This window comes from Oncorhynchus tshawytscha, linkage group LG14 (assembly GCF_018296145.1).
Source record: "Oncorhynchus tshawytscha isolate Ot180627B linkage group LG14, Otsh_v2.0, whole genome shotgun sequence".
NCBI classification, from domain to species: Eukaryota; Metazoa; Chordata; class Actinopteri; order Salmoniformes; family Salmonidae; genus Oncorhynchus; species Oncorhynchus tshawytscha.
Genome location: NC_056442.1, coordinates 32,546,388 through 32,568,522, shown reverse-complemented (window position 1 = coordinate 32,568,522; position 22,135 = coordinate 32,546,388). Strand labels below are relative to the sequence as shown.

The 22,135-nt window shown below is 42.7% G+C and overlaps 3 protein-coding genes across 4 annotated transcripts in view; 2 read left to right on the top strand and 1 right to left on the bottom strand.

Moving 5' to 3' along the window:
* The window catches only part of LOC112267033 (VPS53 subunit of GARP complex), a 31,753-nt gene extending 20,021 nt beyond the window's left edge, over positions 1–11,732 (top strand). The window contains exons 13-22 of the mRNA XM_024445038.2: positions 192–286; positions 1,343–1,585; positions 2,577–2,724; positions 2,799–2,881; positions 3,005–3,083; positions 3,178–3,326; positions 3,485–3,554; positions 3,706–3,843; positions 10,204–10,308; positions 10,477–11,732. Of these exons, the coding sequence (XP_024300806.1) occupies positions 192–286; positions 1,343–1,585; positions 2,577–2,724; positions 2,799–2,881; positions 3,005–3,083; positions 3,178–3,326; positions 3,485–3,554; positions 3,706–3,843; positions 10,204–10,308; positions 10,477–10,647 (1,281 nt within the window). The 3' untranslated portion in view covers positions 10,648–11,732. The remainder of the gene's footprint in view (positions 1–191; positions 287–1,342; positions 1,586–2,576; positions 2,725–2,798; positions 2,882–3,004; positions 3,084–3,177; positions 3,327–3,484; positions 3,555–3,705; positions 3,844–10,203; positions 10,309–10,476) is intronic.
* A 1,398-nt stretch (positions 11,733–13,130) lies between these two features.
* Positions 13,131–16,022, top strand: LOC112267034 (refilin-B). Of its 2 annotated transcripts, XM_024445040.2 has the most exons (4): positions 13,132–13,440; positions 13,574–13,773; positions 14,021–14,115; positions 14,434–16,022. In XM_024445040.2, the coding sequence occupies exons 2-4, from the start codon at positions 13,576–13,578 to the stop codon at positions 14,750–14,752; spliced, it is 612 nt and encodes a 203-aa protein (XP_024300808.1). In that variant the 5' UTR covers positions 13,132–13,440; positions 13,574–13,575; the 3' UTR covers positions 14,753–16,022. The 2 variants fall into 2 exon arrangements, with proteins under 2 accessions (XP_024300807.1, XP_024300808.1); XM_024445039.2 differs by having other exon boundaries at positions 13,131–13,773.
* Positions 16,023–16,233: 211 nt separating this feature from the next.
* lg14h17orf97 (linkage group 14 C17orf97 homolog) lies at positions 16,234–17,913 on the bottom strand. Its single transcript, XM_024445041.1, has 2 exons — positions 17,353–17,913; positions 16,234–16,690 (listed from the first exon to the last, which is right to left on the bottom strand). Exons 1-2 carry the CDS (start codon positions 17,531–17,533, stop codon positions 16,272–16,274), a joined length of 600 nt encoding a protein of 199 aa, XP_024300809.1. The 5' UTR covers positions 17,534–17,913; the 3' UTR covers positions 16,234–16,271.
* Between the last annotated feature and the right edge of the window lie 4,222 nt (positions 17,914–22,135).

Here is a 22,135-nt window from a genome sequence, read left to right as displayed (position 1 = left end):
TGAACTTCGATCTTGATAGGCATAGGCTGACCTTCTGAGGTTATCATGGTGACTCATGATGGAAATATCTCTTGGAGGATCTCGGTAGGACCTTTTTAAGGGATGACTTTGGAAAAATATACTCATCCCCAAAGAGAGAAATCATGAGTATTAACTACATTCTACATTGTTGACCATTTTCCGCTCCCCAGCCCAAGAAGCACAAGGCTCCTGACAACCCCTTCCATGGCATCATTTCCAAGTGCTTTGAGCCTCACCTCTATGTCTACATCGAGTCTCAGGACAAGTAAGTTGTGTGTGTGCGCGCTTGGAGATCTGTGTGCCCAGAACGTTTCCTTTCCACCTCATCAGCCCCCCCCCCCCATTTCACTCTCTTTCGTCCCCTGTTTTTCTTTCTGTCTCTCTGCTGAGGCAGAAATGGTTCCTATTAGCTGCATGACCACAGACGCTGAGAAAGATGGATTGAAAAGTGCTGCTGCAGCAGTTCATTCTTTTCTCTCTTTACTCCTTCTCCGCTTTTTCTCTCCCACTTTTTCTCCTCTTTGTTTCTCTCTCCCACTCTATTTCTCTCTCTCACACTATTTCCTCCCCCCCTCCCTCCACCACAGACGTGGGGTCTCTCCAGGAACATGGTTCTGGGGCTTGTCTGTCTCGTGGCGGCCCCTAGTATTGGATATCTGGTGTGTTTAGTGCTGACTGGGCCTTACATGATCTGGCTATGGTTTTCTGTCACAACAGACAGGGCAAGATAATTCTACAACAGAGATTTCCAAAGCAGCTTGTCTCAATGGATACAACAGGAGAGTGAATAGTGACCTGATTGTTCATACAAAGTAGATTTTGTTTTCTGTCCTTGGCTTCATTTTACAGTAACAGTGGATGGGCAGGGGGTAAAGTACTAGACATTAACAGCCATGTAGACATTGAAATCAAAGGACAGTGAATACAGCTGCAATAGAGGGAGAATCTCCTACCCTGTCTGTCTCTTCCATTTTATCATTACTGATGTCTGTGGCAGGTTGGCATTTGTCATGAATCTTGCTCTGGAAGCAGCTCTGCAGAGTGGTTGCTATCTGGCACAGCCACAAAGCCATAAATATTTGATTTTATACCTAACCACACTGCTAACCCTCAGGCCAAACCTTCAATTGAGAACAAAAAGGTAATTTTTTGTTTTCAGAAATTTTTACGATAGAGACCATTTTGACTTTGCAGCTGGGCAATCTAGTGTAAATCGCTCAGTTCTATCTCCAGGGCAAGATTCATGGCAATAAACGTCAACCTGCATGTGTGTGCTGGTGTCTAGGGGTCATCACTGAGCTGTGTGTGTTACTATTCTCAGGAACCTGGGGGAGATGATTGACCGTTTTGTGTCAGACTTCCGGGCGCAGGGCCCCCCTAAGGCGGGCACGGAGGACGGGGGAGCAGTGCTGCCCAGCTGTGCTGACCTGTTTGTCTACTATAAGAAGTGCATGGTGCAGTGCTCCCAGCTCAGCACAGGGGAACCTATGATCGCCCTCACCACCATCTTCCAGAAGTACCTCAGAGAGTATGCCTGGAAGATACTGTCTGGAAACCTGCCCAAGTAATTTACCTATATAATGATATGATGATCAGATGTATTTGTGAGAATGTAGGTCTAGTGATTATTTAGTAAGTGCTTTTTATTCATGCTGCTCACATACTGTGTTGGGCCCTAGAACCAGGAATGCAAGTTGCAGTACTTCCAGTATGGATTCCGGAAGGACACTGTGTACTCTGGTTTTCATTCAAACCATTTTCTGGATGGTTTCTGGCTTTGTTAGGAAAATATTCTGACACAGGTGGCACTATGACAACCAGTATAAACTGTGGCCTACTAGGAGCTGGACTTGGACAAATGCTTCTGTCAAAGCAAGATTCAAATTCTTATGGATGATATATGCTGTCATCTGCTCCAATTCCCTTTTTGATGAAGGAATCTGCCAAAGTGGGTTAATTCAGAAGAGTGATCCATAATTCTCAGGGGTTTGTTTGATAATTTTAAGTGTTTAGTCGTCACTGTGTTTGATCGTCTTTGTTTGTATGTCATGTGGTTCTGGAGGTGTTTACATCGTGGTGAGGCCTAATACTTCATGAGCGAAAACATCTTTGGCTCGATGGCCACATAAGCCCTATTATTCACTGGGGTTGATACACACACACCCACACAGACGTCTTGTGTGGCGTAGTGTATGTATTGTCTTGTGGAGTTTTAATGCTGGCTCTTCTGGGGGGTTGGAGCTGTGTTGTGGTTTTCCCAGAAGTTTCGGTTGTGGCATTTAATAATGAGAGGGAGGCGGTTTAGCCATGGTAACACTGCCCCCCCTGTCTGTCTGTGTGTGTGTATGTTTCTGGCTGTGTCCTCAGTTATCCCAAACTTTCTTTGAATAATAACCTATAACTAGGTCCAGGAGTTTCTCCTTGTCAGTTCACACTAGGTCCCAGTGTTTTCCCTTTAGAGCTCATGTGTGCAGACTTCTGTCTTTAATTCATGAGAAAAGGAAGCTAGTTAAAACTATTTAGATGCTTTGTCTCTCTCGGTCTCTGTCTCTCAGGACTAGCAGTAATAGTGGAGGACTGACCATCAAGAGTCTACTGCAGGAGAAGGAGGGTTCGGAGGCTGCTAAGTTCAATGTAGAGGAGCTGTGTCTCATCTGTAGCATCCTCAGTACTGCAGAGTACTGTCTAGCCACCACACAGCAGGTTAGAACACACACACACACACACACACACACACAAACGGGTCTAGACTTAACGTTAAACCTATTCTGTGTCAGTTAGAGGAGAAGCTGAAGGAGAAGGTGGATAAGACTCTGGTGGAGAGAATCAACCTGACTGGAGAGATGGACACCTTCAGCAAGTATGCACCAAATCCTAACCTTCACTATAGGGGCAACTTCTGCCAACTCAAAATGAACAACAGTTTAGGAGATTAATTGGATGTGAAGTCCATGACTGTAAACTCTCTCTCTGCGTCGATCAGTGTGATTTCCAACAGTATCCAGTTGCTTGTTCAGGACCTGGACGCTGCCTGTGATCCTGCTCTCACTGCCATGAGCAAGGTGGGACACCCACTGCATTCCTCCCTCCCTCTTCTCATGCTGTCATATTATATTTTCACTTTCAACCATTCTCTCTTGGTCTCCCTCCCTCTAGATGCCATGGCAGAGTGTAGAACATGTAGGTGACCAAAGTCCCTACGTGACGTCCGTCATCATGCACATCAAACAGAACGTCCCCATCATCAGAGGGAACCTGGCCTCCACACGAAAATACTTCACCCAGTTCTGCATCAAGTTCACCAAGTGAGTTACTACCCTCTTCACTGTTTGTCAATATGTGTGACGAAGACTTGGTACTCCCATTGACAAGACAATTGATTTAGAGATTTTAGAAGAAATCGTCAGTGTTCAGAAATGAAAACTGAATTGATATTCTTTCTTGTCTTTTTTTCCCCCCTCAGCTCTTTTATTCCTAAATTCATCAACCACTTGTTCAGGTGTAAGCCTATCAGCATGGTGGGGGCTGAACAGGTAAACATACTTACCCTTTTATTTACTTAGCCTTTATCTAAGTAGAATTACGCTTACGGTCTCCGTAACAATACAAACGTTTTAACATTTGTTCGTTTGCTCCTGTAGCTGATAATTCAGCTTAGTTTTCTTCTTCTGCTTTGTTCTTCAGCTCCTCCTGGACACCCACTCCCTGAAGACAGTGTTGTTGGATCTGCCCTCTATAGGGTCTCAAGTGGTCCGCAAGGCTCCAGCCAGCTACACCAAGATAGTCGTGAAGGGGATGACCCGCGCTGAGATGATCCTCAAGGTGAGCCCTGTGACGCTGAGCCCTGTGATGCTAAAACATAATTCAGAGTCCACAGACACCGAGACGCGATAGTCCGGCATTCCATTGTGACACAGACATGACCACCATCCACAGGGGATGCACAGCCCGACTGCGCACCTCCCCAAAATCCCCAACCAACGCAGCTCTGCATACAAATCCTCTTTTCATTTGAATGTGTTAAGTTGGAGAAATTGCATAAGCCGCACTGAGAATTCGAAAAGTATGAAAGGCAGCAGTCCAATATTCTTGAACACTGCTGTGCGTATACCTACATGTTTTGGACTCTGATAGGCACTTCACACAACCATGCTACAATGTTATACTACAACCATCCTACAATGTTACACTACAACCATGTTACACTACAACCATGTTACACTACAACCATGCTACAATGTTACACTACAACCATGCTACAATGTTACACTACAACCATGCTACAATGTTACACTACAACCATGTTACAATGTTACACTACAACCGTGTTACAATGTTACACTACAACCATGCTACAATGTTACACTACAACCATGCTACAATGTTACACTACAACCATGCTACAATGTTACACTACAACCATGCTACAATGTGACACTACAACCATGTTACAATGTTACACTACAACCATGCTACAATGTGACACTACAACCATGCTACAATGTCTATCTTTGACCATGCTACACCGTTTCTGTACAACCACACAACAAAGTTTCACTACAGCCACTTCTACCTAATCCTACCACTTAATTGACCCTAAAACTTAACCTTAACCCACGCCTCAAGGGTAATCCTAACCATTAACCTCTACCCTTTTTAAATACACTGGCTTGGCTAAACATGATTATAACCACAGTTCATTCCTGTGTTTTGGCATTTAACAATAACTAAATACTGGATTTTGTCTAAATGTGTGCTGTTTGACTGCCGAGCCAAGTATGAACATTGTCTGACTTGACCAGATTATCAACGTATGTTTTATTTTAATTGAATAACTGCTTGTCTACAGGTTAATTATTTCTCTTTAACCCCACTAAGGAAAGGGTTTTATGACCAAGTTCCCATTATGTAGCTGAGGAATAGGAGCTGAGCTGTGCCCCTGGGTTTTAATGAGAGAGATCGGAGAAGAAGGCAGGCTTTAAACACACATGGACGTGCTCATGCACAGTGTGTCAACCTGCTGGAGCCAAGAGAGGTGTGAGTGGTTAGGGAATGCAGGCTTCCACGCGTATACTCACGCAAGCAAACACACACACTTTCGGGAATGCTCACATACGTCAGACACATGTATCCTTGGCTTGTCTCTTCTACAGAGTAAACACAGTCTGTGATTGGTTGACCTTGCCCCAGGGTTGACCAATAGAATGCAGAAAGACAATGGCACGCACCTGTCTTCTCAGCCAAAACCCACCCATCCCTAGAGCCTATCCCCTCACCCTACCCTAGTCCAGTTACCCTGCCCCCAAGGCTTGTGACCCGATCCCAGAGGAAATTTCCCTCACCCCCTTGTCTCCCTCACACACGAAGGAAGGCAGCCTTGATGTCTGTCTAATGGGCTTAATGGTCTGTTTTATTGGTCAGCCTGGGACCTGCTCTAATGGCCAGGCTGATCTGTCTTAATGATCAGCTTGGGACCTGCTCTAATTCCCAGGCTGATCTGTCTTAATGGTCAGCTTGGGACCTGCTCTAATGGCCAGGCTGATCTGTCTTAATGGTGAGCCTGAGAACTGCCTGGTATGCCTGGTTGTTCTTTAAAAGTAATTTCCTCACCATCTTAAATAAGCATGCCCCGTTCAAAAAATCTAGAACTAAGAACAGATATAGCCCTTGGTTCACTCCAGACCTGACTGCCCTCGACCAGCACAAAAACAACCTGCGGCATACTGCACTAGCATCGAATAGTCCCCGCAATATGCAACTTTTCAGGGAAGTCAGGAACCAATACACACAGCCAGTTAAGAAAGCAAAGGCTAGCTTTTTCAAACAGAAATTTGTATCCTAACTCCAAGAAGTTCGGGGACACTGTAAAGTCCATGTAGAATAAGAGCACCTCCTCCCAGCTGCCCACTGCACCGAGGCTGGGAAACACAATAAGCATTTCTCTACGGCTGGCCATGCTTTCCTCCTGGCGACCCAAACCCCGACCAACAGCTCAACACCTCCCACAGCTACTTGCCCAAGCCTCCCCAGCTTCTCCTTCACCCAAATCCAGATAGCAGATGTTCTGAAAGAGCTGCAAAACCTGGACCCGTACAAATCAGCTGGGCTAGACAATCTGGACCCTGTCTTTCTAAAAATTATCCGACGCCATTGTTGCAACCCCTAGTACTAGTCTGTTAAACATCTCTTTCATATCGTCCAAGATCCCTAAAGATTGGAAAGCTTCCGGGGTCAACCCCCTCTTCAAAGGGGTGACACTCTAGACCCAAACGGTTAAAGACCTATATCCATCCCTTCTTTGGACATTGTGTTAACAAACCTCCAAGCAAGCTTCAATGCCATATAACACTCCTTCGGTGGCCTACAACTGCTCTTAAACGCTAGTAAATCTATATGCATGCTCTTCAACCAATCGCTGCCCGCACCCGCCTGCCCGACTAGCATCACTACTCTGGACGGTTCTGACCTAGAATATGTGGAAAACTACAAATACCTAGGTGTATGGCTAGACTGTAAACTCTCCTTCCAGACTCATATTATGCATCTCCAATTCAAAATTAAATCTAGAATCGGCTTCCTATTTCACAACAAAGCCTCCTTCACTCATGCTGCCAAACATACCCTCGTAAAATTGACTATCATACCGATCCTCGACTTTGGCGACGTCATTTACAAAATAGCCTCCAACACTCTACTCAACAAATTGGATGCAGTCTATCACAGTGCTATCCGTTTTGTCACCAAAGCCCCATATACCACCCACTACTGCGACCTGTATGCTCTCGTCGGCTGGCCCTCGCTACATATTCGTCGCCAAACCTACTGGCTCCAGATCATCTATAAGTCTTTGCTAGGTAAAGCTCTGCCTTATCTCAGCTCACTGGTCACCATAACACCCACCCGTAGCATGCGCTCCAGCAGGTATATATCACTGGTCACCCCCAAAGCCAACACCTCCTTTGCCAGTTCTCTGCTGCCAATGACTGGAACGAATTGCAAAAATCGCTGAAGTTGGAGACTTTATCTCCCTCACTAACTTTAAGCATCAGCTATTTGAGTAGCTCACCAATTGCTGCAGCTGTACACAGCCCATCTGTAAATAGCCCATCCAACTACCTACCTCATCCCCATATTGTTTTTTACTTTTTTGCTCTTTGCCAGTATATCTACTTGCACATCATCATCTGCACATCTATCACTCCATTGTTAATTTGCTAAATTGTAATTACTTTGCTAATATGGCCTATTTATTGCCTTACCTCCTTACCTGATTTGCACACACTGTATATAGATTTTTATATTGTTATTGACTGTACATTTGTTTATCTCATGTGTAGCTCTTTTTTTGTCGCTCTGCTTTGCTTTATCTTGGCCAGGTCGCAGTTGTAAATGAGAACTTGTTCTCAACTGGCCTACCTGATTAAATAAAGTTGAAATATAAAATTTAAAAAATGCTACATCAGCCATCAGGATGTCATCTATTCTGACCACAATCGTTAGGACTACTGAAGATACAAGCATAGCCTCGTCTCCCTTTCTGTGTTTTTTGTCAAGATCATGTATCAGATTATTTTATACCAAGGGACTTCTAGTTATCAGATATTCAGGATATGTGGCCCTACATTCAAAACAGTTTCGCGGCCTCTCCTCAGTGTCGACACCTGGGACGTGTATGGATGATTCCACATGTGAAGCACACAAGGCCGTTAGTCCATAGAGGAATGCCTTGAATGTGTTTACATACAGTACAGTATCAGATACAAAGTTGGGACACACATACTCATTCCAGTGTTTTTCTTATTTTTTTACTATTTCTACATTGTAGAATAATAGTGAAGACATCAGAACTATGAAATAACACATATGGATTCATGTAGTAACCAAAAACGTGTTAAACAAATCAAAATATATTTGAGATTCTTCATATAGCCACCCTTTGCCTTGATGACTGCTTTGCTCACTCTTGGCATTCTCTCAACCAGCTTCATAAGATAGTCACCTGGAATGCTTTTCCAACCGTTTGAATGAGTTCCCACATACAGTGGCTTCGGAAAGTATTACAGCCTTACGTTACAGCCTTATTCTAAAATTGATTAAATAAATAAAAATCCTCAGAAATCTATACACAATACCCCATAATTACAATGAAAACAGGTTTTGGACCATTTTAGCACATTTATACAAAATAATAAACATATACCTTATTTACATAAGTATTTAAACCTTTTTCTATGAGGCTTGAAATTGAGCTCAGGTGCATCCTGTTTCCAATGATCATCCTTGAGATGTTTTACAACTTGATTGGAGTCCACCTGTGGTAAATTCAATTGATTGGACATGATTTGGAAAGGCACACACCTGTCTAGTTTTGATGTCTTCACTATTCTACAATGTAGAAAATAGGAAAAATGAAGAAAAACCCTTGAATGGGTAGGGGGCAACTTTTGACTGGTACTGTACATTCCCCTTTGTCTGCCGCCCATTTCTCCTGTGTGTGTGTGTGTGTGTTGTAAGGCCTTGAACCGACAAACAAGGCGTATAGAATTGTTTTCTTCGATCTGGTGAGCAGTTCAGCCCTGGAAGTTGTGGTACCTATGTGCCTGTTAGGTAATTGTTTTTTGTTGGGCCTGGCAGGGCCTACAGATGCTGAAAGTCTAGAGAAATACATGTTACCATATTTCCTATGTAGTGCACTACTTTTGACCAGAGCCCTAGTCCTTATCAATCCATACACATAGGTCAGTGTGGGGCCTCAGGCCAGTATGGATGGACTATTCCTGGTCAAATGTTTGTAGGATGTCCATGGGTGATCAAAGCAAAGGTTATGGTGATGATGACTGATAAAGTAGTTTAGGATGTTTGAGTATAATGGTCTCCCAAGTTTAGACCTGTTCTGGTGAGTCTGTCTGTAGGTTGTGTCTGTCTCTCAGGCTCAGGCAGCCCTCCTTGGCCCATGAGACGTGGCTGTTTTCCACGCTCTCCAGCCCTCTATCCACCAACCCCATCTCTCTCCCCCACCACCAGAGTTCTTTTCTGGGGAGTGGAAATGCTACAACACCCCTCCACCCCACCTACTTCTAGCCTGGGTGTTTTTTTTTCTTTTTTCGTTCTCACTCAGTCTCCCTCCCTTTCGTTTTTACGAGCTAACTACAACAGTCCCTCCCAGCTTTCCCTGGGCCTCCCTCCAGGACAGTTGCTAAGTAAATCACTCAGTCCAGAGGGGAAGGAACCTCAAGAATTCCAGACAATCCAGTGTTCTATGTTCCGTCTCTCTTTGGTTTCGCTCTTTTATACATTCTGGCCCACACCCCTTAGGCACAGAGAGAGGACAAGAGGGGTTGGTGAGTGGCAAATGTTTTGGGTAGAGAAAAGGAGGGGTGGAGGGGGTGCAATTCCTGATTTTAAAAAATATATATTTATAAAAATTCAATTTGATTTTTTTGTTTTTTTAAATTTAAATGATAATATATATTTTTCTCAGTGTTATCTGTCAACCATGTTTGTCTGCCCGCTCTGTAGCAACCCACTACAATCAGTCTCAATGCTATCTGATCCAGCTTTTCCTATCTCTCTCTTGAAAGCAAAAAATAAATTCAACCTACAGTATTTTACCTTATTTTTTAAAACTTTTTTTACTAATCTCCATTGCAATTTGCCCAAACACTCGATCTCTCATTATAGCCCCAAATAATGACCGGTGAGGCTAATTTCCATCCACCATGCGTGGAGTAATTGGTGTGTAAAAAGAAGAGTGATCAGGTCTCCTAAATATATAGCCTTTCAGTAATATAGCCTAACAGTGCAGTCAGTGTGTGCTTCTATAATGGCACCCTATTCCCTATAAAGTGCACTACTTTTGACTAAATCCCATAGGGCTCTTGTCAAAAGTAGTGCAGTATATAGCGAATAGAATGTAGTTTTGGAAGCAGTCAGTGTTATGTTCGGGCTTTGTTTGCAGCTTTAACCACTTGCACACTGTCTGGTCTGATAGTTGACTGACTCTGGGGCCCGTTTGTTCTTACGGGCCACAAGCACTTACCGTGCGCACATAGTTTATGAATCTTGGTCGTCTCATCATGGCTCTTGGGAACTGGGGGGGGGGTCTAAAAACCCCATGCTGTGCTTCAGTATTGAGATGTGAATGTATGAGCAACACTGATGTCTACTACCCACCCTCTACAGGTGGTCATGGCCCCCCATGAACCCTCTGTGGTGTTTGTGGATAACTACATCAAGCTCCTCGCTGATGGAAACCCAGAGACCTTCCAGAAAACTCTGGATATGAAGGTAAGGGCCACTTTGGTTGGGTTCACTTGTTTTGTCTTTCTCACTGACCTGTTTTCAACAGTTATCGCCTACTTCCTCTGGCTCTGTTGTCTTGTTCTCTCTTGTTTTTTCCTCTTGCAATAACGTGTGTGTGTGTGTGTGTGTGTGTGTGTGTGTGTGTGTGTGTAGGGGTTGAAGCGCAGTGAGCAGAGCAGCATGTTGGAGCTCTTCAGACAGAGGTTACCCACTCCACCCTCAGGGGCCGACGGAGGCCCCTCTTTCTCCTTCAGCACCCCCACCCCCGAGCAGGAGAACTCGCGCATACGCAAACTGGAGAAGCTCATCAAAAAGAGACTATAAGCGTGCACACACTCATCACCATACCACACACAAAAGATTCCAGTAATTTATCTCATACTTTTTCTTGCTCTGTTCAAGCATAATGGAGAATTGCAGGCAGAGTAAAGACATGATTGTCTCATTTTTGTTAGGAGCATTTAATGACCCTAATGATTTCAAAGTCAACTGTCGAATTATGAAGAAATTTCCTCAGCTGCAGAGCTGTTGGCACGTATTACTCATTTACTTGTGTACATCTTTTCTGCTTCTCTTTTTATGACACTAAATACCAGAGCTTTGTAAATGTTAAATGTAGACTATATCATACATACGCTATGCATTTTAACAAAATGTGTTTGCACTTAGACTGAGCTACTAACTAAAAACGGCTTTAGGAGCAATTTGCTGCCGCTTTGGCACCTATGCTCCCAGTCCCAGACTGAGAACAAGGAACTTCAATGCGTTTGAAGCTAACATTATGATATTCTCCAGTCCTGTGCCTTTGTGTGTTTCTCTTGGTTCCCTGTTCAAGGGGAGGATGCAGTTAGTTAGGAGTTTGTATGTTTCCAGTGTCCCTTCACAACAAGAACACCCTCCAGGTGGATGGACCGCATCCCACCATGCATTGATGTCTCCAGGTTCAGTGGTTAAGCCCCCAGGTCCAGGACAGAGAGGATCTTGGGATTTCCTATCTCCTCAATTAGCCACGAGACAGTTTCTGTGCTTTTTGAAAATCCCCCATGAAATGAGAACCAGTCAAAGCCTTTTAACTCTGGCCCTTTGCCAGGAACTGTGTATGCGTGTGAGACATTAAGCATGTTCATTTATTTAAGCTCTATTTCCCCATGTAATTCCTTGCTGAGCGTTTTATAAATGTCAATCTGAAGTGTGTGTGTGTGTGTGTGTGTGTATATATATATATATATATAAGTCTGAATCGATTTGATTACAGTGAGGGAGAGTTGCAGTACTTTATAACAGAGGAACTCATGAGGAGTGTAGAGGAACTCATGTTCACTGTTGTACAAGGATGCATTGTACAACATTATATTGATTTCTGTTTTAAGATTTGTCTAAACCTTTTGTTTAATTTTCTGTTATTCCGGGCCTCTGTTTGACATTGACAGGCCTAGATTACCTGTCAATAACAATGAAAATGTACTGACACTCCCATTATGCTTGTTTGCACTGAGCTGCACTGGGGTCGGGAATGCAATCATGGTTACATTAAGACAGTGTAAGATTGAAATACCGCTAGTTTTCCCAGAAAACATCCCTTTACATCCTCATGCTAGCTAGCAGTAGCCACTGCACCCAGTTTGGAATGACAGTGTCAGCCAATCAGCTCCTTTATTGTTCAACCATGGTGCTTCACGGTGTGTGTAACCATGATTGTGATCCGACCCCAGTACAGCTCAAGCGTAACGGTAGGGTTGGTATCTCCTGGCAAGTTCTCATTATGATTGACAGGTCATCTAGGCCTGTCAGTGTCAAACAGAGGCCTGGAATAACAACAGAAAAGAAAAAGCTTTAGACAAATCTTCAACAACAAAAAACATACATTGTAGAAAATGATCATTGTATAACAGTGAACATGAGTTTCTGTTAGACAGGGAACTGAGAAGTTAGAACAATGATGCTAGTGGAGAACAATAATATATTATTGAACACAGTTGCTTTTCATACTGTCATTGAGCTAATTATTTCTACTGTGACTTGCTTTGGATAAAGTACTTATTGCATGTAACAGCAAATACTCTGGATCAGTGATCATTTGAGGTGGTTCATTCATATTTGGTGGTGTAGCACAAAATAAGGATGGGGTCTGAAGAATGTGTTTATCGTTAAGTATCTATTCTAAATAATTGTGGTTGAGGCATGAACGATTGTTTTGGGATTTCATCCTTGGAAATCCTTATTCTCCCCAAGAGATAAATGTATGTATTTATATATTAATGCTTTTCATGTACACATTCATGCCTTTAGTTAAGAAGAAGAAAAACATGTTACTTTATATTGTCAGTAGGGGTAGGCCATCATTGTAAATAATAATTTGTTCTTAACTGACTTGCCTAGTTAAAGGTTACATTTAAAAATTAAAAAAATGCCTACTGTAGTGGCAACTGGTCAAAAACATGAATACAACAAGTTTGCCATCATGTTTTCCTTGTAGGAATGTTGTATCTCACACACACACCGCTCTCTATCCGATTCCATAGATGTAATCATTAGTCCAAACCATTTTTTAATATATATTAGACAAATTCAGATAGGTCCCTACCGGTTTTGTTCAGTTCGCTCCCGTTTAAGAAATGTTTTGCAACAGAACCGGACCAATGAATAGGTCCAATTCAGTTTGAACTTTTACCAGGGTGTTTTTTTCAGGGGGTGAGGGCAAAAGGAGTTCCCATGTTTCGTTTGGTTGCCTTTCATTTTTCCTCCAATCAGAGGTGAGGGTGCGTTTGAAAGGCGTTACCTTTTCTCTATTTTACTGCAAAAAAAAATATGAAACGTTTTTGAAGGGAGAGAAGTTTGAAGACAGGTAGGCGTGGACAATCTTCAGTGCCTTCTCATGTGTTCTTTTATACTTCAGTGCCCTTGACACATAGTTTGATTTCACTATTCTATTAACTTCAAGGCCAACGATTTATGTTGAATCTCTTTATTTGGAAGGGCAAAAACATATTGGGGAGGAGAAATGTTCGTTGACTTATGGAAGATTTAAATAGCATGCAGTACAATTTGTCTAGACCGTAGCCTATTGCGAAGCAAGAGAAGTTGATGCAAGCCAATTGCCAACGTGCTTGATCATTGGTAAGTTACTCAACGTGAAGGATCAATTTCATTCAAGGGAAGTCGCTTCTACGAATTGGAAATCAATTTTACCTACAGTTCTGCAAACTCGTCGCGCAGTAGGGCTCGTCATTTTTTGACTTTTTTTTTAAAGCAATGGTGGGCAGACTAAACTTGCTGAATGTATGTGACGACGAGCCATTGGACATGAGTTGCAAAGCCGAGCGGGGACTTGACAGCCCGGACTCCGGACTACCTCCCAGCCCCAGTCCGAGCCACTGGCTGCTGACTGATTGCGGGGATAAAGGTGCCATAAGCCCGGTGTCTGAAGACGAGAGGACAGGGTCATCCTTGGTACGTAGGCTGTCGCACGGTTTACTACAATTGTTACAGTAACTGATAAAATCCTGCTATGAAATTGTAAGACAGTTGTTGCATTGTTAAAACATTGTTTCTGAAATGGCCTCTGAATACGTTTCCCTGCATGGCCCATAGTGAATCTGGGTCATGTCAATAGTAAATTGGGTGAGGAACTTAAGCCAATCACATTTGCCACCTCCACCAAATATGTTCTCCTTATGCGAGTGCTGACTGCTTGCAGGTCCCTATTTTATCGATTGGATCTGTTCCTCAGCTGCACACGTTGTCCTACGGGGAGGGCATAGAACTTGATCCACTACCGTCCAAGGAAATACGGTATGCTGTTTTAAATGACTGCATGTAGGCTATGAATGTTTGTGTGTGGTTTGAAATTCGCTTAGCACTGTGTGCTGCATCTGCCTCGCTATTGGTATAAATACCTTTTTTTTTAAAGAAATGTGGTGGACCACAGATCAAATGTTGCATTTAAAAAAAAGTTATTTTACTTCTGTCAGCCTCTGTAGGCCTCCTGTAGCCAAGTGTCTATTTTTTGGAGGTTTGCTGTGCTTGAAAACTTGCTGCATTCCAGTTCTAAAACGATATCTAGCTGAACAAGCAGTGAAATGACACTTGCCCAAACGTTGTCATTCCTAGATACACATCGTCTGTCCACTATGATTCAGAGTGTCACTTTATCCACGACGTGGCCATGCAGCCCAGAGGCCTGGGTCTGGAGAACTGCAGTCAGACGTTCCTGGCTGTCCCTCACAGCACCTGGAGACACTACAAGACCCAGCTAGACCTCCAGCCTCGCCAGCGGGCCCAGCATTTCCAGAGCACCACCATTGTCTACCCCAAGCACGCTCGCACCATCTACACCACAGAGCTGAGCTACGACAGCCGCCGGCTAGCCAGGAGATTCTTGTCGAGCGTGGAGCTGGAGGCTGCTGACCGGAGAAGGCTACCCCATTGAGGTTAGGGGAAGGCTGGGCACAGCCTGAGGGAGAGGGCCCTGTGGGGCCCAACCATCCACCAGGCCGACGCCACACATGGACCCAGGTTACACAGTCTATTAGTTTAGATTGGTACTCAAATGTGGGCTACGATACTTTCCAGTCTCCAGGAGGGCAGAAGATGGAAGCCATATCTCTAGATCTGGAGTATCAAACAAATAGCAGGGACATCTGAGTGAGGCTGCCATCTACCAAAGTGTTGATCCATTAGTAGCTAGTAAAGAGTTCTCTGGTATGTCAAAGTTGGATTCATTTTAACCATGTGTTGAACTGTGGACTGAGACAGGTGATGGTGTACTGTATACTATCACCATGGAGGCACTTAGAAACCAGATTTGGAAGTGAAGGATTGTTAGGGAAATGTAGTCTGGACCATCACTGTCAACATTCTGTGTTTAGGCCTAACCATTGCAGTGGAGCTCATTGAACAATGATCCAACAATATAAGATTCAAGGCAATAGTGGAGTTTCCATGTGATTTTTGTAAGTTTTTACATTTGTAGACATGGGGAGTTGTCAAATTACTGTCTATGACTGGGCTTCAAAATGGCTTGTCAAATCATGGTATTATGGTGTATTTGTTGCACAATATTACTTACCACAAGCAGAATATATATATTCCTGGATAGTGTAACACCGAGCCATGTATAGAGATGTATGATCCTGGTGTAACACCAAACCCCATCGAAGTCTTGCCTAAACCAACATTGTCTACTGTAAGTATGGTCATGGAGCAGAAAGCCACAGCTTTTTTCATATTGTGTAAGAGTTGCAAGTTCTGTGTTGAAAGGTGGGACATTTTTCTTCCCACAGACCATTGCGAATTGAAGAAGTTTGTATTAGTTGGTAATGAGTAGCGAGAGATTATCAAATGTGTCATTATTGTTTTCAGTTATAAAGTTTTTGTATTTTCCTAATAGTGCAGTCTTGTTCTTACTAACACCTTATGGACTGTCCATAATCTTTGCCTATCCTCTTCTGGTTGCTTCCAGAGGTTTAATTTAGTTACGCATTTATTTGATGCTAATAAACTCCTTTTGGTAGCCTAATAGATTACTATTAGTCTACCAAACACAGGTAACTTCCCTCAAGTTCCTACAAGGATACACATCTAGAGGACCTGAACTGTCTTGAGATACCCAAAGGGCCTTATTGAAGTAAAATGATTTCGCTTTTAAAGCTCTGTTTTTATAGTGTTTGTTTCAAATAAAGACCAACTGTTTTATATCAGATTTGAGAAGTGTTACAATTATTTGATATGTACTCCAATGCCATAAGCAAATTCAAAATGGTCTTATCAGGATTTTATCTTTTGGTTATCAATTAGGGATATGCCTTTTTTTTTAAATTGCCACTATTTGAGTAAAGATGCAATTACAATGTTCCACCATCTCAGATTGAGACTGCTATGCCATCTGCAGGATAGAGAAGGTACTGCACATAAAACCTATAGATTTATTCATGTGAAAACAGCCCCACCTAGATATTGTGTGTAATGGCACTACTGCTCTCCAAGTGTCCCTTGAACAAGCCCAAGTAGTCCATCACCCCCTGCTGTGAGGCCAGGTACCGTTTCCTCCGGTTGGCCTTGTACACCTCTATCCTCTCTGCCTCGGCCACCGGATCCTCCAAAACTCCATCCCACCTCAGGCTCTCCCTGGCTGGGTCGTTCTGGCCAGCCTGGTCCCATGACAGTGGGGCTTGGTGGGTACCAGCGTCTGGCCCTGTCAACGTTTCCTCGTGTTTCATTGCCTCTCGCTGGGATTTATTGTTGCGGAGGCTGGTCAGACTTCTGGCCTTGGTCTTTTTGCTGTTGGAGCTCTTCAGGGTGGGTTTGGACCGTGTGGAGGAGGAGCCTTTGACGACCTGTTGCTGCTCAGTGTTGGTGAGTTTATCTGCTGTGAGTGCAGGCCGGCAAAGTGCAGGTTAATCTTAATTTGATACCAAAGTGTTTTGATTTCACAACACTATCACTCAACACATTCTCCCCTTGCAGGTCACTTTAGACTCTCGCATTTAGTGCCTTTTTAGCGGGGCAGGCAGTGTTTTTTTTTCAAAAAATATATAATGCTATAAGCTATTCATTGTTTATTGAAGGTGCAACATGCAGAAATAACTCAGACATTTCCTTTTTACTTAAATTCTAATAGTTCCCCTAATTTCCGTTTTTGACAAGAAATGTATAGTGTTGAAAATCATTGTACCACCTAAACCGCTGTGAAATATTAACCAAAAATATTGTGTTTGAAGCAAAACCGAAAATAAAACGCACAAACGAAACTTCAGAACAGGAAACAGAAATGGTGCACATAAAACATATCTACCGCTTTTTTATTTTATCAGGGGGTCAGACTTGCTTTCAATGAGTGACAGATCTACAACTCACATTTCTATGCGAATTTGTTCGGGTGACTCAAAGTTACATACTGCAGCTTTAACAAAAACAATCCATGTTGGGGTTACTATGATAACGTTATGGTAAACCCGTTGTGGGTAGGACTATAGGTCCACACTAGGCATTTAAAACTAGATTTTGTGAGCATCACCAAAACAAACCAACCTGCTGCATCATCGGAGTTTGAAGGCGAGCTCGGTCCTCTTCTCGTCGAACCACTCTTCTTTTTATCTTTTGTTTTGTGCTTTCTCTTTTTCTTTCGCTTGCTGTCATTTGTAAGGCTCACGTTGGTAGACAGAGCGTCCTGGCTCCATACCGCCGTATCAACGTTTCTGCTGTGGTTCATTCTCTACCGATGCTTGGGCTAACTCGATACACCATCAAATTATTGATAGTTGATACATTGTGTCAACTGCTTTATATCGAAGGATTACATAAGGCCTAAACTTTATACAACGGTTACACCGGCGTGATGAATTGAGAAACGAGAACTTAATCAGATACTTTCAAGGTGTGCACTCCGATCCACTTCTCACATGGAACTTCTCCATGGAAACCAAAGGATCACCATTCCCAAATTCTTCGCGTTCGTCTGACCTATTCTAGAATGATTTCTATGAGTTGTACAGTAAAACTCGCGCGTGATACAAAGTATAAAACAAGACCCCATATGACGTGTCTGTGGAGGATCACGTGAGGAACTAGTGTTGCAGCGATTGATTACTGTAGCAACATTTTAACAACACTAGTTACTCACGTGATCTTTCACAGACACGAACCAATGAGACACGATCAAAACTATTCTGATGTCAAATGGGGAGTGACTTTACTCTGACAAGTCTGGGCAAAAAATCCATTGTACAGTCGTGGCCAAAAGTTTTGAGAATGACACAAATATGAATTTTCACAAAGTCTGCTGCCTCAGTTTGTATGATGGCAATTTGCATATACTCCAGAATGTTATGAAGAGTGATCAGATGAATTGCAAAGTCTCTCTTTGCCACGCAAATGAACTGAATCTCAAACATTTCCACTGCATTTCAGCCCTATCATGAAAGGACAAGCTGACATCATGTAAAGTGATTCTCTTGTTAACGCAGGTGTGAGTGTTGACGAGGACAAGGCTGGAGATCACTCTGTCATGCTGATTGAGTTTGAATAACAGACTGGAAGTTTCAAAAGGAGGGTGGTGCTTGGAATCTGTTCTTCCTCTGTCAACCATGGTTACCTGCAAGTGAACATGTGCCGTCATCATTGTTTTGCACAAAAAAGGGCTTCACAGGCAAGGATATTGCTGCCATTAAGATTTCACCTAAAGTTGATTGGCGCCCAAGAAAGTCCAGCAAGCACCAGGACCGTCTCCTAAAGTTGATTTAGCTGCGGGATCGGAGCACCACCAGTACAGAGCTTGCTCAGGAATGGCAGCAGGCAGGTGTGAGTGCATCTGCACACACTGTGAGGCGAAGACTTTTGGAGGATGGCCTGGTGTCAAGAAGGGCAGCAAAGAAGTCACTTCTCTCCAGGAAAAACATCAAGGACAGACTGATATTCTGCAAAAGGTACAGGGATTGAACTGCTGAGGACTGGGGTAAAGTCATTTTCTCTGGTGAATCCCCTTTCTGATTGTTTGTGGCATCCGGAAAAAAGCTTGTCCGGAGAAGACAAGGTGAGCACTACCATCAGTCCTGTGCCATGCCAACAGTAAAGCATCCTGAGACCATTCATGTGTGGGGTTGCTTCTCAGCCAAGGGAGTGGGCTCTCTCACAATATTGCCATATTGCCATTATTAAGAGATGTCCTCCCCTCAGCAGCCTCTGTGAACCAGACATAAACCAGACAATAACGGACCATTATTGGACATAGGACTACATGTAATGTATGAGTTAAAGAATCAGTCTAGCACACAGGAAAGACAATGCTTCCGGACAAGTCTCTGAATGTCCTTGAGTGTCCCTGTCAAAGCCCAGACTTGAACCCGATCGAACATCTCTGGAGAGACCTGAAAATAGCTGTGCAGTGACGCTCCCCATCGAACCTGACAGAGCTTGAAAGGATCTGCAGAGAAGAATTTGAGAAACTCCCCAAATACAGGTGTGGCAAGCTTTGTAGCGTCATGCCAAAGAACACTCAAAGGTGTAATCCCTGCCAAAGGTGCTTCAACAAAGTACTGAGTATAAAGGGTCTGAATACTTCTAGAAATGTGATATATATTTTTTTGTAATACATTTTCAAAAATGTCTACTAACCTGTTTTTGCTTTATCATTATGGGCTATTGTGTAGATTAATGAGGGGAAAACAATTGAATCCATTTTAGAATTGGGCTGTAATGTAACAAAAGGTGGAAAAAGAAAAGGTCTGAATACCCTCCGAATGCACCGTATGTATTGGATAACGGCACAATCATTTGGGATTTTCTGGGGCTTGGGACATAATGTCTTTAATATAGATCTCATAAGAGCCTCCCGGGTGGCGCAGTGCCATCAGAGTCCCTGGGTTCGCGCCCAGGCTCTGTCGCTCCTGTGGCGGGCCGGGCGCAGTGCGCGCTAACTAAGGTTGCCAGGTGCACGGTGTACCCTCCGACACATTGGTGCGGCTGGCTTCCGGGTTGGATGCGAGCTGTGTTAAGAAGCAGTACGGCTGGTTGGGTTGTGTATCGGAGGACGCATGACTTTCAACCTTCGTCTCTCCCAAGCCCGTACGGGAGTTGTAGCGATGAGACAAGATAGTAGCTACTAAAACAATTGGATACCACGGAAAAAATTGGGGAGGAAAAAGGGGTAAAAATAAAAAATATATATAGATCTCATAAAATGTCTTCAATGTAATGGCTCAGGTCCTGCTTGAATTTTCATGCTCTAATCAAATCCAATTATATGCTTTATAGGCTTTAGAATGACACTTCCGGATTCTTTATTTTACCTTTTATTTAACTAGGCAAGTCAGTTAAGAACAAATTCTTATTTTCAATGACGGCCTAGGAACAATGGGTTAACTGCCTGTTCAGGGGCAGAAGAACAGATTTGTACCTTGTCAGCTCGGGGGTTTGAACTGTGCAACCTTCCGGTTACTAGTCCAACGCTCTAACCACTAGGCTACCCTGCCGCCCCAAATACCAGGTTACCCGGGAGAAAAGTGATTTATTCTAGGCATTGAACATTTGTAAAATATTGGAAAAATATTCAACCTTAGTGTACAGGGGTCTTATCTTAATTTGATAATTCCGCTGTCACTGTGAATTTTCCTGCTCCACAGGAAATTCAAATGAGCCTTGTGATTTACATAAATTTCTCTCTCGCTCAAAAGCTAAAGCACCAGGCACAATAAATGTTCTACTTCTGTAGGTCCTACTAATGCGACATTCAAATGTACAAATATATATCTGAAATGCAGACATACAAATCCACAACTGTTGATTTATGTATCTTAATAACACAAGATCGATATTGGTCTCCACTACGACATACAGTACAAGTGAATCCAAAACGCAGCCACAAGCTGCACCTGAACTATAGTCTACTGTAGCCTATCAAAAATACATTTCCTGTTAGAAATTATCTATTTTTTGAGGATAAACAAATAACCTGCCTCAGGATAATTTTACTCCTGTGACAAAACTGGTCAAATTAAGATCCAACAACTCCAGTGAAGTGTGGTTCAGGAAGCTTCTATTGTAGCCTTAAGCCAGTAAACCTTTTTTAGGGATAGGCAGCCCGTCAATGGGGCAGTTGTAAATCATGCAGCGCCGTGTGTCACGATCACAGATTTTAGAGAAACAACAAATGTTTGTACATATAAGTGTCTTATATTGGCTGAAAGCTTAAATTCTCATCAATATAACTGCACTGTCCAATTTACAGTAGCTATTACTGTGAAAAAATGGCATGCTATTGTTTGAGGAGAGCTCCTAACAACAAAACACTTTTTTCACCGCGATAGGTTTGATAAATTCACCTCTGAAGGTGAAATGTGTACTTACATTCTGAAATCTTGCTCTGATTTGTCATCCAATGGGTCCCAGAGATAACATGAAGTGTCGTTTTGTTAGATAAAATCATTTTTCATATCCTAAAAAGGTCCATATAGCATGCCAGATCGATTTTGTATTTCCACTCTTTCAATTTGGAAAGAAAGGAATCTGTGAAAATCTAACCCTAAATGTTGTTTCAATGTTTGTTGTTGTTGTTTGTTTTTTGTTGTTTCTCTAAAATCTGTGATCGTGACACACGGCGCTGCATTAATGCAGCGTGTGCCCTGTTGACGGGACTGATCCGTTGACGGGAAGACTTTCCCTAAAGAATTTAAGCAATCATATGTGCAATAACCAGTAAGAAGGGTACATTTATTTTTCTAACATTTGCATATAAATATCTGTTCCACATTCCTTCAGAAAGCATTCATACACCTGGACTTTTTCCACATTTTGTTCTGTTACAGCCTGCACTTTAAAAGTTTAAATGGATGAAATTACATTTTTGTGTCACTGATCTATACACAGTACCCCATAATATCAACGTGTAATTATGTTTGTAGAAATGCTTACAAATTAATTAAAATTGAAAAGCTGAGATGTCTTGAGATGTCTTGAGTCAATAAGGCTTCAACCCTTTTGTTATGGCAAGCCTAAATAAGTTCAGGAGTAAACAATTTTGCTTAACAAGTCATATAAGTTGCATGTACTCACTCTGTGTGCAATAATAGTGTTTAACATGTTTAAATGACAACCCTGTCTCTGAAACACACACTTAAAATTATCTGTAAGGTCCCTGAGTCAAGCTTTGAATTTCAAGCACAGAATCAACCACAAAGACCAGAAAGGTTTTCCTATGGTTCGTAAAGAAGGGCACCCATTGGTAGATGGGTGCAGTTATTAATTACACTTTGAATGGTGTAGCAATACACCCAGTCACTACAAATATACAGGTGCCCTTCCTAACTCAGTTGCCAGG

Coding starts and splice junctions, on each gene's coding strand:
- lg14h17orf97 (XM_024445041.1), bottom strand. CDS start 17,533: ATGAACCACAGCAGAAACGTTGATACGGCGGTATGGAGCCAGGACGCT. Junction 16,691..17,352: donor AAACTCCGATGATGCAGCAG/GTTGGTTTGTTT, acceptor CTGCACTCACAG/CAGATAAACTCACCAACACT.
- LOC112267034 (XM_024445039.2), top strand. CDS start 13,576: ATGGTGGGCAGACTAAACTTGCTGAATGTATGTGACGACGAGCCATTG. Junction 13,774..14,020: donor AGAGGACAGGGTCATCCTTG/GTACGTAGGCTG, acceptor GACTGCTTGCAG/GTCCCTATTTTATCGATTGG. Junction 14,116..14,433: donor CTACCGTCCAAGGAAATACG/GTATGCTGTTTT, acceptor TGTCATTCCTAG/ATACACATCGTCTGTCCACT.